At 37.6% G+C, this 14,284-nt stretch overlaps 1 protein-coding gene across 1 annotated transcript; it reads left to right on the top strand.

Annotated features, from left to right (window-relative positions):
* The first annotated feature begins 290 nt into the window (after positions 1-290).
* Positions 291-761, top strand: LOC127103111 (uncharacterized). Its single transcript, XM_051040398.1, has one exon. It carries the CDS (start codon positions 291-293, stop codon positions 759-761), a length of 471 nt encoding a protein of 156 aa, XP_050896355.1.
* Positions 762-14,284: the final 13,523 nt, after the last annotated feature.

Raw genomic sequence — 14,284 nt, forward strand, 5'->3', positions numbered from 1 at the left:
TGATAGACCAGAATATTTGTTAGAATATTCTTGTAATAACATCTGTATCTTTTCCATTCATAGAATACGCAGTACCTTCCTAATCTATTTTAAGCAAATAATTGATGTATAGTTAAGAGGCTTCTATATTTCTCACACATGATCATTATACATATATGGATACAGATTAATGAAAACGGCAGGAAAACAATTCCTTTCATGGTATCAAGAGACCTAGGTTGCCCCGCTTAGCCTCTCAACCTTCTGTTACACGATATTTTTCTTCTTCTTTCTTTCTTTACTCACTAATCATGTCAATCCCAACCGATGTGGTAACTCCTCCACCACAATCGTCTTCACCACCAAAGAACCCTTTCCATCCGGCTCTCGTCGTAACCAACATCAAGAACCACATCCCTATTGTTCTTGAGATGGAAAACGTTCAATTTGGTACGTGGGTTGAACTTTTCAAAATCCATGCTCGATCTCATAAGGTTTTTCATCACATCATTCCTCCAGCACCAGGCAAGGAAAAGAAGACACCTGAAACCGATGATGAGCAGGAGTTGTGGGTGACTCTTGATGCAACAGTTCTACAGTGGATTTATTCCACTATCTCCGGCGATCTTTTGGCTACCATCATTGAACCATACTCCACTGCCATGGAGGCTTGGAATCGATTGACCAACATCTTCCAGGACAATCAAAACGCTCGTGCAGTCACTCTCGAGCAGGAGTTTTCATCCGTTCGCATGGAAGATTTTCCCACCGCTTCCGCTTAATATCAGCGACTCAAAACACTTTCTGACCAATTGAAGAACGTTGGAGCCCCTGTCTCTAATTAGCGACTCGTTCTCCAACTTGTTTTCGGTCTCACTGATGCATACAAAGGGGTCGATACACTAATTCGGCAAAGCAACCCTCTTCCATAATTTTACAGGCCCGCTCTATGCTTACTCTTGAAGAAGCCAATCTAATTAAGATGGCGGCTACCGACGCACAGGCTGCCATGGTTGCGACGCAACCAAAGGATGTTACTGAACCCTCCTCCTATTATGATAACCACGACGGCAAGAAGAATAACAGCCGAAATTCTGCTCATAAAAACCGAAACAGTTACGGTAGAAACAACGGACGTGGTCAACGTGGCGGCGGACGTGGTGGTGGTAAACCGTCCCTACAAGCCAACACCTCATAGTGGCAGTCTCCTCCCCCTCCCTGGCAACAGTATCAATGGGGTTGGATGTCACCATCATGGGGACTCCCTCCTTTCCCATATCCGTCTTCTCAATGGACTCGCCCAAGTGGTCCTCCAAAGCAACCACGACTATTAGGTCCACGTCCGCAAGCCTATGCAGCCAGCACTCCTTCTCTAGCACCCACGGATATTGAAGCCGCAATGCACACCATGTCCCTCAATCCTCCCGATGGCCAGTGGTATATGGATATTGAAGCAACCTCTCATATGACGGCATCACAAGGTAATCTCTCGTCTTATTCTAATATGAGTAATTCAAATCAAAATATTATTGTTGGTAGTGGACAACAAATTCCAATCCGTGGTTATGGACAATCAACCCTTTCCACATCTACAAAACCTTTAAAACTACAAAATATCCTACATGTTCCTCAAATTATTAAAAATTTAATTTATGTGCGACGTCTCACTATTGACAATAATGTTTCTATTACTTTTGACCCTTTTGGATTCTCTATGAATTATTTTCAGACGGGGATGCCACTAATGAGATGTGATAGTATTGGGGATTTTTATCCCATCACGAATAATTATTCAGTCTCCCATCCATCCACTTTTGCAGCTCTTACTTCCAGTTTATGGCACAACCGTTTAGGACACCCGGGTTCATCTGTTTTGCGATCTCTTAGCAAAAATAAATTCATTGGTTGTAACAATTTAATTTCAAAATCTTTTTGTGACTCTTGTGTCTTTGGGAAGCATATTAAATTTCCATTTTATGCTTCTCAATCTCATACTTTAATGCCTTTCGATATTATGTGTAACACCCCTTTTTCTACCCCAAAATACTTAATATACAATCAGAGTAAATAAGCACGCATACAAACAAAAGGGCGTCACATCGACGTTTTCAAAACTAAAAGCTTTCAAAAACCAACAACACACCTGGTCATTCAAAATAACACATTTCACTTATCATGAATATTCAAACAATATGCGTTCACAGCGGAAAATATGAATATCCATGCATATTATAAAATGATTCATGTCCCATACCATGATCATCTCTCAACAATCATCTCAAGATAAAATAAAGTAAGTAATAACATAATGCATATCCAAATACGATATGAGTTCAATACTACTAATCTACCCAGTGTTACATGACCAGAGCTTTGACTCATTACCTAATCTCAAACTAAAATACGGGAACTCTCCAGCTAATCTTGAGCGAGCTACCGTCCACTTACTCCAGCAATACTACTCTGTAGTATCTGCACGATACCCATGTAAAGGTAACATTCAAACAGAAAGGGTGAGAATTCAAATCATTATGAAATAACATAATAAGGCACAATGATTAAATCAACAATGAAAAGAATTCATCACACTTTGTATAATCATGTCAATAATATTAACCAGTATTTATTTCGCATATTTCAAACATACCTCAATACTCAAGGAGTTAATATTAAAATTCAATACAATATTCTCAAATATACACATAACCACAATTATCACATAATCACATATTTCACCAAGTTAGGTATCCAAACATCACCAAATTCAACTACTATAACTCGTACACACATCACAATCACAACAATACAACATTCAACTGTGACTCAATGCAAGACATGTGACTCTATGCATGCGGTACCTCAATGTGAACCCAAAGTTTCACCGCTTTCTGATTCAATATCTAGAATCCAAGCTACACTCCGATCCGGACAAGATCAAAGTCACTACGCCTATTTCCAATTAAGGATCAACGTCTATATGGACCCAATGTTCCACCGCTTTCCGATTCAATATATAGAATCCAAGCCACTACGCCTATTTCCAATTAAGGATCAACGTCTATTACCATGTGAACCCACAGTTTCACCACTTCCACAATGAAGTCGACCATGCTATGAATGAATGCACACATACCAACACATATGCAATTAAGATCATCTCTACCATCTTAACCTTCCACATATCACCATAATCCAACTCTATGAATTATCCCCCACTGGTACATATACACCCTCATAACAATATATCATTCACAATTAATGGTTAATTATCAATTATGTACACATAGATTTCATCTTAAAACGAATACAGCATTTAAATATCAATTTTTCACTTTTCAAACAGTGTTAACCTGTTAACGCAAGACAGAATACAAATTTAATAGGTTTTCAACAGTGTTAACCGGTTAACGCCCTGGGTTAACCTGTTAACGCAAGACAGAATTCAATTTTAACAGTATTTCAACAGTGTTAACCGGTTAACGCCCTGGGTTAACCTGTTAACGCGAGACAGAATGCAATTTTAACAGTATTTCAACAGTGTTAACTTGTTAACGCATTTGGTTAACCTGTTAACGCAAGATAGAATACAAATTTAACAGGTTTTCAACAGTGTTAACCGATTAACGCCCTGGGTTAACCGGTTAACGCAAAACAAAATGCTATTTTTGCGTTAACAACGAAACAGAATGCAGAATTCTCCGCGTTTCTCATCGTTGGAGGACCTTCGGACCTCCGATTTCGATTCCGTAAAAAGCTACACGTTCAGAAAATTATAACTCACGCCATAGAACATAAATTTACGGTTTCAGCACAATCCAATCATCACAAATCAAGAGTATTTATCAAACCTAATAATTATAAAACCATGCAAATTAAGGATTTCAACCTAAACATGTTCCTACCCATTGACTCGATCATGCTAACCCATAATAATAGGGATTCCCCCCTTACCTCTTCAATTTGATGGAAACCCTAGCTTCTCTTTACTTTTCCTCTCCTCTTTCTCTATTGCCTTCAATGATCAACTGAATTCTAACTCTCACTCTCCTCACTTCTTACTATTTATATTAGTATTCTCTTTGGGCTTAAATCATGATATCCATCTAATTTAATCACTAGGCCCAATAATACCTAATATTTAAATATCTCTATTTAAATTCAAATAAATTAACCAACTCAACATACACACTAAATTAACTAATATAATTATTTAATTATATCTCATATCAACTAAATAATTAATTAATACACCAATTCAATTAGTATAGTCAATTATTATACTACCTAACAACCAATTAATTAATTACCACTCCACATAATTAAAATATAATATAATAATAATAGTATAATAAATAAATACTAAAATTGGGTTGTTACAACTCTCCCCCACTTAAAAGATTTTCGTCCTCGAAAATTTACCTCAAGCGAACAACTCCGGATATGATTCATTCATCTTATCCTCGAGTTCCCACGTAATATTGCCATTGGCGACTCCGCCCCATATCACTTTCACCAAAGCAATCTCCTTACCACGAAGCTTTTTCACTTCTCGATCTTCAATTCGCATAGGTGATGTATCAACCGTCAAATTATCCCTCACTTGGACATCATCTAATGGAACAACATGCGATGGATCCGCAATGTACCTCCTCAATTGAGACACATGGAACACATCATGAAGATTAGAAAGTGATGGTGGTAATGCAATCCGATATGCCACTTCACCTATCCTCTCAAAAATCTGATAAGGACCAATGAAACGCGACGTCAATTTACGCGGCTTCAAAGCTCTACCAACACCCATTATTGGCGTAACTCGAAGGAACACATGCTCATCTTTCTCAAACTCAAGAGCTTTCCTCCTCTTATCATGATAACTCTTTTGACGACTCTGAGAAGCCTTCATCTTCTCTTGAATCAATCTTAATCTTATTCGTAGTCTCTTGAATCAACTCGGGTCCAACCATAACACCCTCTCCTGATTCGTACCAACACAAAGGAGTTCTACACCTCCTGCCATAAAGAGCCTCAAAAGGTGTCATTCCAATGCTCGAATGGAAACTGTTATTATACGTAAACTCGATCAAAGGCAAGAAACTATCCCAATTTCCTCCTTGTTCCAAAACACAAGACCTCAAAAGATCTTCGAGTGACTGAATGGTCCTCTCTGTTTGATCATCAGCTTGCGGATGATATGCCGAACTCAAACGCAACTTTGTAACCAAAGCACTTTGCAAACCTTCCCAAAATCTCGAAGTGAACCTCAGATCTCTATCCGAAACAATGCTCGACGGAATACCATACAAACACACAATCCTCTCGATGTACAACTTAGCAAGTCTCTCCATCGAATAATCCATCCTCATCGGAATAAAATGAGCACATTTCGTCAACCTGTCCACAACGACCCAAATCGCCTCACAATTACTCGATGTTCTCGGCAAACCCGAAACAAAATCCATAGAGATACTATCCCACTTCCACTCGGGAATAGATAACGGTTACATCAAACCAGACGGCTTTTGATGTTCAATCTTTGACTTTTGACAAGTCAAACATGAATACACAAATTCCGCTACATCCTTCTTCATACCTTGCCACCAAAACTTCTTCTTCAAGTCTTGATACATTTTAGTAGCACCAGGATGAATACTCAAACCACTTCTATGCCCTTCCTCAAGAATCCTCTTTCTCAAATCCGCAACATCCGGAACACAAACTCGATCACAACACTTCAGGATACCATTCTCATCAATCTGAAAGTCACCACCTTTACCTTGGTTAATCAATGTCATAACATCGACTAACTTCAAATCTGACTTCTGACCTTCTCTAATCTCGTCAAGAATGCCACACGTAAGCTTCAACATCCCAAGCTTAACACACGAAGACGTCGCTTCACAAACCAAACTCAAATCTCTAAATTGCTCCAACAATTCAAACTCTCGAATCATCAACATAGACATGTGCAATGACTTCCTACTCAATGCATCGGCTACAACATTCCCCTTTCCAGGATGATAATTCAAACCAAAATCGTAATCTTTCAAGAATTCCAACCATCTCCTTTGCCTCATATTCAATTCCTTCTGATCAAACAAGTACTTCAAACTCTTGTGATCACTAAACACATCAAATCTCGATCCAAACAAATAATGTCTCCAAAGCTTCAACACAAACACAACGGCGGCCAACTCTAAATCATGCGTCGGATAATTCCTCTCATGAACTTTAAGTTGCCTTGAAGCATAAGCTACCACTTGCCCTTTTTGCATCAGAACACCTCCTAAACCCAACAAAGAAGCATCACAGTACACCACGAAAGTTTCTAACGGATCCGGTAAAATTAAAATAGGAGCCGTAGTCAATCTTCTCTTAAGCTCTTGAAAATTCGCTTCACACTGCGAAGTCCAAATGAAAGCTTGACCTTTCCTAGTCAACTGCGTCAACGGTAACGACAACTTAGAAAACCCTTCAATGAACTTCTTATAATAACCCGCCAAACCAAGGAAACTTCGAATCTCAACAACAGACTTAGGAGCTTCCCACTGAGATACAACTTTAATCTTCGTAGGATCCATAGAAATCCCACTACTCAAAATCACATGTCCAAGAAAACTTACTTCACTCAACCAAAATTCACATTTAGAGAGTTTAGCAAACAACTTCCTCTCTTTCAACACGATAACACAACCTTCAAATGCTCTACATGATCTCCTTCATCCTTGGAATAAATCAATATATCATCGATGAACACAACCACAAACTTATCCAGATAATCATGAAAGATTCTATTCATATACTCCATAAATACACCAGGTGCATTAGTCACACCAAAAGGCATCACGGAGTACTCGTAGTGACCATACCTTGTCCTAAAAGCAGTCTTTTGAATATCCTCAGCCTTTACCCGAATCTGATGATATCCAGACCTCAAGTCAATCTTGCTAAACACACAAGCTCCAACCAGTTGATCCATCAGATCGTCAATCCTCGGAAGTGGATACTTGTTCTTAATCGTCACTTTATTCAGTTGTCTATAATCAACACATAGTCTCATAGAACCTTCTTTCTTCTTGACCAACAGAACAGGTGCATGTAAGACCCCAATTTTGGGCCCTAAGATCCCTCATGGCCCATATCATTTATATCATAACCTCAAAGATCATTGCATGCCTTTGCTTCCCTCCTAGTGGGTTGATTTGCCTTGTGGGTTTGTTTCTTGATCACCAAGCATACTTTGCATTTGTATATCTTTGCTTTCATATGTTTATCATTCAAAAAGTACAAAAATATTGTCTGTTTAACCTTGTTGCTTGCAGTGGAAGCAATCATCAGCAATTAGGTCAAAGTCAGTCATTGATCAGTCAAAGCAATGGATGATGGCCATTCTTGTGGAATTTGGGCATCATGATCAATAATCACAAGTTCATACATCTTGAAACATCATTTGAAGACAAGTTCTCAAGGAATTAGGGTTTGGAATTCATCAGAAGTGCATCAATCAGTCCAAAACCCTAGAAAAGTCAAATTTGGTCAACAGTTGATTTAATCAGAGATTTGATGGATAGAATTGATCTGAAGGAGTTCATTCATGCTTGTATAAATCTCATCTATCATGTTCAACCTCATCATGGAAGAAAATCAAGTGAAATCAGAAATTTTCCAGAAATAGAAAGTGGACCTGTAATTTCAACTGCCAAAAATGGAAACTTCTTGATCTTAAACTTACATCATGATACAAGCTTCAAATGAATTTTTTCCCAACATGAAAGTTGAAGATCTTGTCTTCCCATTTTCAAAAAGTCCAAGAACATCAAAATCCCATGTGTGGTTGTCAAGATATGATCAAATCATTTTCACCAAATTTTGAACTTCAACAAGCCATATCTCTCAAACCATAAGGCCAAATTTGGTGGGGTTTTTTCCTACACATCACATTTTTCATCATCTTTCCAAAAATATAAATTTCATGACCTAAAACCTTACCATTCAAAATGGCATTTTTGGACCTATTCCTTTAAAAATCAAAGTTTGACTCACAGTTGACTTTTTGATTTATGCATTTTTTCTCATTTTTACCAATTGGGAAATGTTCCATATATTATTTGAAACTTGCCTCAAGCCATAAACCATGATCATATCACCATTTTCCCATCATTTTGAATCAAAATGCAAAGTTGGCATTTTTATGCATATTGGTTCAAAAAAGCAAAACCAGTACAGTTTTCATATGTACAATCAAAGCAGCAGCAATGTTGGTCTGTCTACAGCCTGGTTATAAGCCCACTCGACCATGAACACACCCTCCATTCCACTTTGTTACAAAATTAGCAAAATTGCAAATCATATCATTTAGCATAAACCAGCTTAACACATCATTAAAGGACCAAAAGCAGACCATATTTAAACTTCATTTTCTGCATTTCCAACCCTAGACAGCAGCCACCACACAGAAAATACTCCTACTCTCTCATCTTGCATTTTGCTCGGCTGAGATTTTTCACCCAAAACCATCAAAGCATACGAGTAACCCTTCATTGTTTCTCCACAAAAACACCTTGGTGAGCTCTCTTGAACTATCAAATATCATCTGTCCAGCCTTCATCATTTCCTGTTTTCCAAAGCATCTCAAATGGCATTTCAAGCTGTGAAGAGTTCCAGTTATTCTTAAGGTGAAAAGCTCCATCATCCATCATTTAGTAGCTGTGTGGTCATCTGTTTTGCTCTGAATCACTCAACACAACCCTGTTTCACATTGTCTTCAAAAACAAGTAAGTAATTCGACTTCCTCCTTTTACCATGACCTGATATGTGTTAGATAGCTTGTTGTATGCTGATTCCAATGAGTGCTAGTTTGCTCAAAATGGTGAACTATGCTGTCTTAAAACTTGATTTTCATTTTTGTGTATAAATGCATTTTGGTTCGATTTGTTTTGTTTGCAATGGTTTAGTGAAAAGTGATGATATATTCTTGTTGCTTAAAGTTTGTTAATGCTATTGGTATGCTCATACTTAATTTCTGAGCACATTGATTTTTTCGAGCTTATGATGATGAATATATGCAGTTATGCTCAAACCCTAGAACTATGCCTAGATTTCCCATGTTTGTGTTGGTTTGGTTGTTAGCTGATATTACTTAGTGATGAGGTTACATTGCTTTGTTTTATGGTTGATGCTTTGATGATGATTACATGATAATGAATGCTGTTCTTGATTAAGCCTGCTGCAGTGTTTGAAACTTTAGGCGCATGCTCAGCAAAATCCATGTGAAATATATATTGTATGCTGTTACCATTGAAATGTTGAATGATGATGATTACATGATGATGATAAACATGAATGTGCTGCCATACTGTGCTATGCTGCTGTTTTGCTATTTTCTAGGCTGCCAAGAAATCCTCATGAAATAGGTTGTGTGTGTTAGTGTCATGATGCTACATAAGTGCTAGTGCTATTGTCATTGTGTGTTGTTTTGATGTTGATGAACCATAAACATGAAATTGAGGCTGCTAATGCCCTGCTGCTATGCTGTTGTAAATGCTGTTCAAGTTTCAATTGGTGATGAATGTATACATGTTGCTGATTGTTTAAGTCTTCCCTGTCTGGAATTTCCATGAGTAATGTTTATTTGAGTTGTTGGTTGATGTGCTTGATGCCATGTTATTATGTGAGGTGACCTGAAGTTTGTTTCTATGATGATGAACACATACATGTTGCTGTTGAAGCCTTAGAGCCATTTCCCATATTGTCTTGTTGGCTGCTGTTGTTCTTGCTGCATGAGCATTACATTGGTGTTACCATGTTGGTCTGCATGATTTTTGTTTGGGATCTGATTGGCCATGATAATCGATTGAGGTTGAGCATTTGAGCTGCTCGGCTGCTGTTCTGAACATTGCCCTGGGATCTATGTGAAACATGTTGTTGCTGTTATTTGTTTTGTTTGATATGATGATTGATGAGCACGCTATGCTAAACCCTACCACTGATGTTGCCTTGCTGTATATGCCCTACTGCAATTTGTTTGTTTTTTACCTTAGAACTGAACCAGATTTTGTTTTGTTTGAATATTTGAGGTTAGGTGTGCATGAGTGTGATTGCATCAATGCCATGCTAGTTGTATGTTATTGGTTCTTTGATTAATGAACATGTTGATGAACCACATGTTGTTGCCCTGCTGACGAAACCTTGCTGCAGTTTTGAAATTCCTTGAGAAGTTGTCCTAAAAATCTATGTGAATCATGTTTGAATGATGTTTGATTGGTTGTTTATCTGTTGGAATTTCGATTGATATTGATTGATGAGCATGAGGATGAATGAATCCTGCTGTTGTTAAACCCTGCCACGCCTAGAATTTCTTCGATTTATGTCTGTTTAATATTGCTTGAGATCCACAATGCCATGCATGCTGCAGTTTTGAGATCCCATAAACATAATGAGTGCTGTTGTTTTGATGATAAACATTATTGATGAAGCATGCTGCTGTCCATTTGGTTTCGTTTGATCGATTTGCTTGAAGCATAACATGATACCATTGCTGAATGCTGTTGTTTTTTTGATGAACATTGTTGTATGATGGATGTCCTGCTGTTGAAATTGTTGGTCGAGGGTTATGTGGATGCTTGAGAATGCCTTTGCACATGCTGTTAGAAACCCCTAGGGTTTTAGAAAATTCAAATTCAAGTTGGTTGGCCATGTTACTGTTTTATTGGCTGAGAGCCAATCAAAACATTTCGTTTTGTAGGGCCAAAACGCAGCACTTCAATAAGTGACTGCAGAATTACACAATTGCCATCCTGTTGACTTTGTTTGACCCCTTTTGCCATGCTCTTGTTCATGCTTGCTACATTATTTCATCCAACTTCAACAATTATTTTCTAATTCATTTTTCATCCAAAAATTATGATTCTTTTTCCATGATGTTCACAATTGAGTCTAGTATTTAATTATGAATTTTAATGATTTTTCCATTGGCTGGATTTTTTATGGTAATTATTTTCTTCACATGTGTGCATAAATGATACATTGTTCCATTCCTCTTGTGAAATTCTCATGTTATATCCAATAAGCTTGAAATTTTTTGTGGTAAAACTAGACACCTTGACCTTCATTTCCATATAAGGTTTGTGCATTTATCATTTGTGGATTGATAGTTATGATTTTTTTGAAGTTGTGTGTTGCATTTGGTGTTATACCATGATCATGCATTTTCACAATTTTTGTTCACACACTTCCCTACATCCAAATGACTCCAAATTTTGCATGAATGATCCTTTACATGTCTAATTGATGTATGAATTTTCTTGGAATTAATCTTGCTGTTTTCCATTTGATTGAGAATTTTCTTCCATATGTGGTCATTTGTTGACTTTTTGTGCTATGCCTTGCCAAATCCTTGGTGAAATTCTCAAATCATATTGTATGTCCATGAAATTTCATATGTGATAACTAGACTCCTTGAGCTTTGCATTGGTGTTAATCTCACTCATTTCTCTTCTGTTTTCAAATTGATATGATTTTTTGAAGTTGACCCATGCTTGTTGACTTTCACCATGCTTACTTGAATTTGATTTGACTTCATGATTTTATTTGACTGCCTTCCTCTCATCCAAATGCCATGAAATTTTGCATGTATACCATGTTAGATGTTAGGATTGAGTGTGATTTATTTCATAATTTTTGAAAATGTTTGAGTTGACTTTTGAATGAAGTCTTTGCTGTTGACTTTTGTATGCTTCTCTTGCCATGCTTTGCATCCTTTTGCATATGAAATGACTTTGATGCATGATATAAGTTTGAATCCAATTGTGTTTACTTTCTTACATGATTGAATTTGACTTTGATTGAACATTGCTTGCTGCCTTGACTTTTTCTTTCATCTTTGACCCTAGGCCAGTCCTAGTGGTCTTCTGAGCTTATGTTGAGTTCATCTGTTTCAGGTTGAACACTAATGCCTTGAGGATCATTCAAATATTTGTTCGAGTTGAATTATATGATGTGCTAACATTTGTTTTGTAGGTGACTCATATGCTTGAGTCTTTGTGCCTTGCACAATTGGTCCCTCTGTGGTTGACTTTTGGTTTATTTCCTTTGATTTTGACTGTTGAACTGTTTGCTAATAAGTTTGACTTTTGCAGGTGCTTTAGTTGCCTAAGTTCTTTGAACTTGATTGCTTGCTTTGCTTTTTAGCATTTGCTTTGAGGTATAATTACTTTTTCTTCATGTAGTCTGGAGACCCGGTCTGTTATTTGACCGGGCAAACTGTCTGAAGTCCTCCTTAAGAGGCAATGCCTGTGTTTGTTTATATTTGTCCCAAGCAGGGAAAGTCCTTCAAGTAAGGCAATTGGTGGAAGGTAGGGATAAGAAATCTATCCCCCACTATTCAGTGTGTCCTCTCTTTGCTCCCAGTACCTGGTTGAAGCAATGAGATAAATACCCAAGATCTAATCGAGTCAATAATGTGGAGAGAGTTCCTACTTTCTGAACTCCCACACTTTCTTTGATGCTCTCTCTGATCTGAGATTGAAGCAATGAGGCATACCCCTCATCTCCTTTTCATCTGCTTCACCTGAGCCCCTCAATGGCCAGGTTAAGAGCGACACTTACCTATTACAGTGGGCTGTTAAAGTCAAACCCTCTTGTGTGAGCCCCCCATTGTTTGGCTATAGAGTGTGCTGTTTGTTATTCATTGATTGATTGATTGCTTCATATGTACTTGCTTGCCCATATGCTATGCATTTATCATCATCATCAATTGCCATTAGTGCATGATCATCTCATTTGTTTTGTGATGTTATCATTGTTGTTTGCCCATTGAGGACAATTGTAAGTCCATCTCTTTTGGCCTTTGCTCCTATGATATGGAAGGATAGAGTGTAAGACCTCATTGGTCACTCATATCTTCTGTTTATCCGTTTGTATGTGAGGATACAGTTATAAGTCCCTGTAAGTTGGCATCTGTTATCCTGTGATCATAATTTGATCTGTTTGATTTGTATGTGAGGTTGCAGTTATAAGCCCCTGTAAGTTGGCATCTGCTTTCCTGTGATCATAGTTTGTTTTCTTTGTTGATGTGAGGTTGCAATTATAAGTCCCTGTAAGTTGGCATTTGCATACCTGTGATCATATTGTTGCTCTTGTTCTTGTATGTGAGGATCCATTGTAAGTCCCTGTGATGTGGCATTGGATTTCCTGTGAGCATACTGTGGAGTTAACCTAAGTCCAGATAGATTGGCAGTTAACTTCCATATTTCATCTTTGTTTTTCTTTTGAGGAGATCGGTGTAAGTCCATTGAGTGGCATCTGATATCCTGTTCTATTTTAGGAGACTGGCGTAAATCCATTTGTTGGTATCCGGTATCCGCTTTTATTTCTTTTCCTGTGGAGATTAGTGTAAGACCATTGAGTGGCTTCTGATATCCCGTTTTGTTTTAGGAGATTGGTATAAGACCATTGATTGGCATCCGATATCCGCCTTTGCTTTGTTTGTTTGTTATTATTAACTGCTATTCCAAAGGACACACTTGAATCATCTGCTATATGATTTCAAGAAGTGAACCTTCTAAGAAGTTTTACTTTCCATCTCCATCCATTCATCATTCATTATGTCCTAGACTTTTTCACACTTTACCATTCAAACTTAACGTAAGTGTTGTGCAAACATCTTCATGTTTTCTAACTAAAAACCTGGACTCAAGTCCTTGACCTTTTTTCAAACTTCATTTTCATAATACTCATTTGAATTGATCTTAATCATACTTTGACTCCATTTTCATAATCATAATCAGTTAACTTCATCCACTCAATTGTTTTGGCTTTGTCCATTGTTAATGTTTTCATACATGAGCTATAGGTTTGATTTATCTTAGTGGTTGATGTTAATCTCACCTTCTGTCTTTAGTGATTGAATTGTAAGTCTTCCTTGCCTATTATAGGGTTAACCCCTCCCTGGCAAGTTGAAGCTGTTCTCACATGGTGGACGTTGTTGTTTGTATAAGGTTGAGTTTTCTCCCGTGGATAACGTAAGACCTAGGGTTTGTGTTTAAAATTGAACCTAACCCACTTTTGGAAATCTTTTAGCCGAACTACGGCGTTCTGATCCTTACCTTTGATGGAAGGTACGTAGGCAACGGGTTCATCCGTTCGAACCCAATAACCCAATAATAATAAAATTGTATATTCTTTTCTCACCATCCCAATCATGTTTGCACAATATTTATGTCATAACAAATAACAATTTTTACAACAAGTGTGAAAAGGGCTCCCTAGGAGTACCTAGGACGTAGTGGGTGCCTAACACCTTCCC

This window comes from Lathyrus oleraceus, chromosome 7 (assembly GCF_024323335.1).
Source record: "Lathyrus oleraceus cultivar Zhongwan6 chromosome 7, CAAS_Psat_ZW6_1.0, whole genome shotgun sequence".
Classification (NCBI taxonomy): Eukaryota; Viridiplantae; Streptophyta; class Magnoliopsida; order Fabales; family Fabaceae; genus Lathyrus; species Lathyrus oleraceus.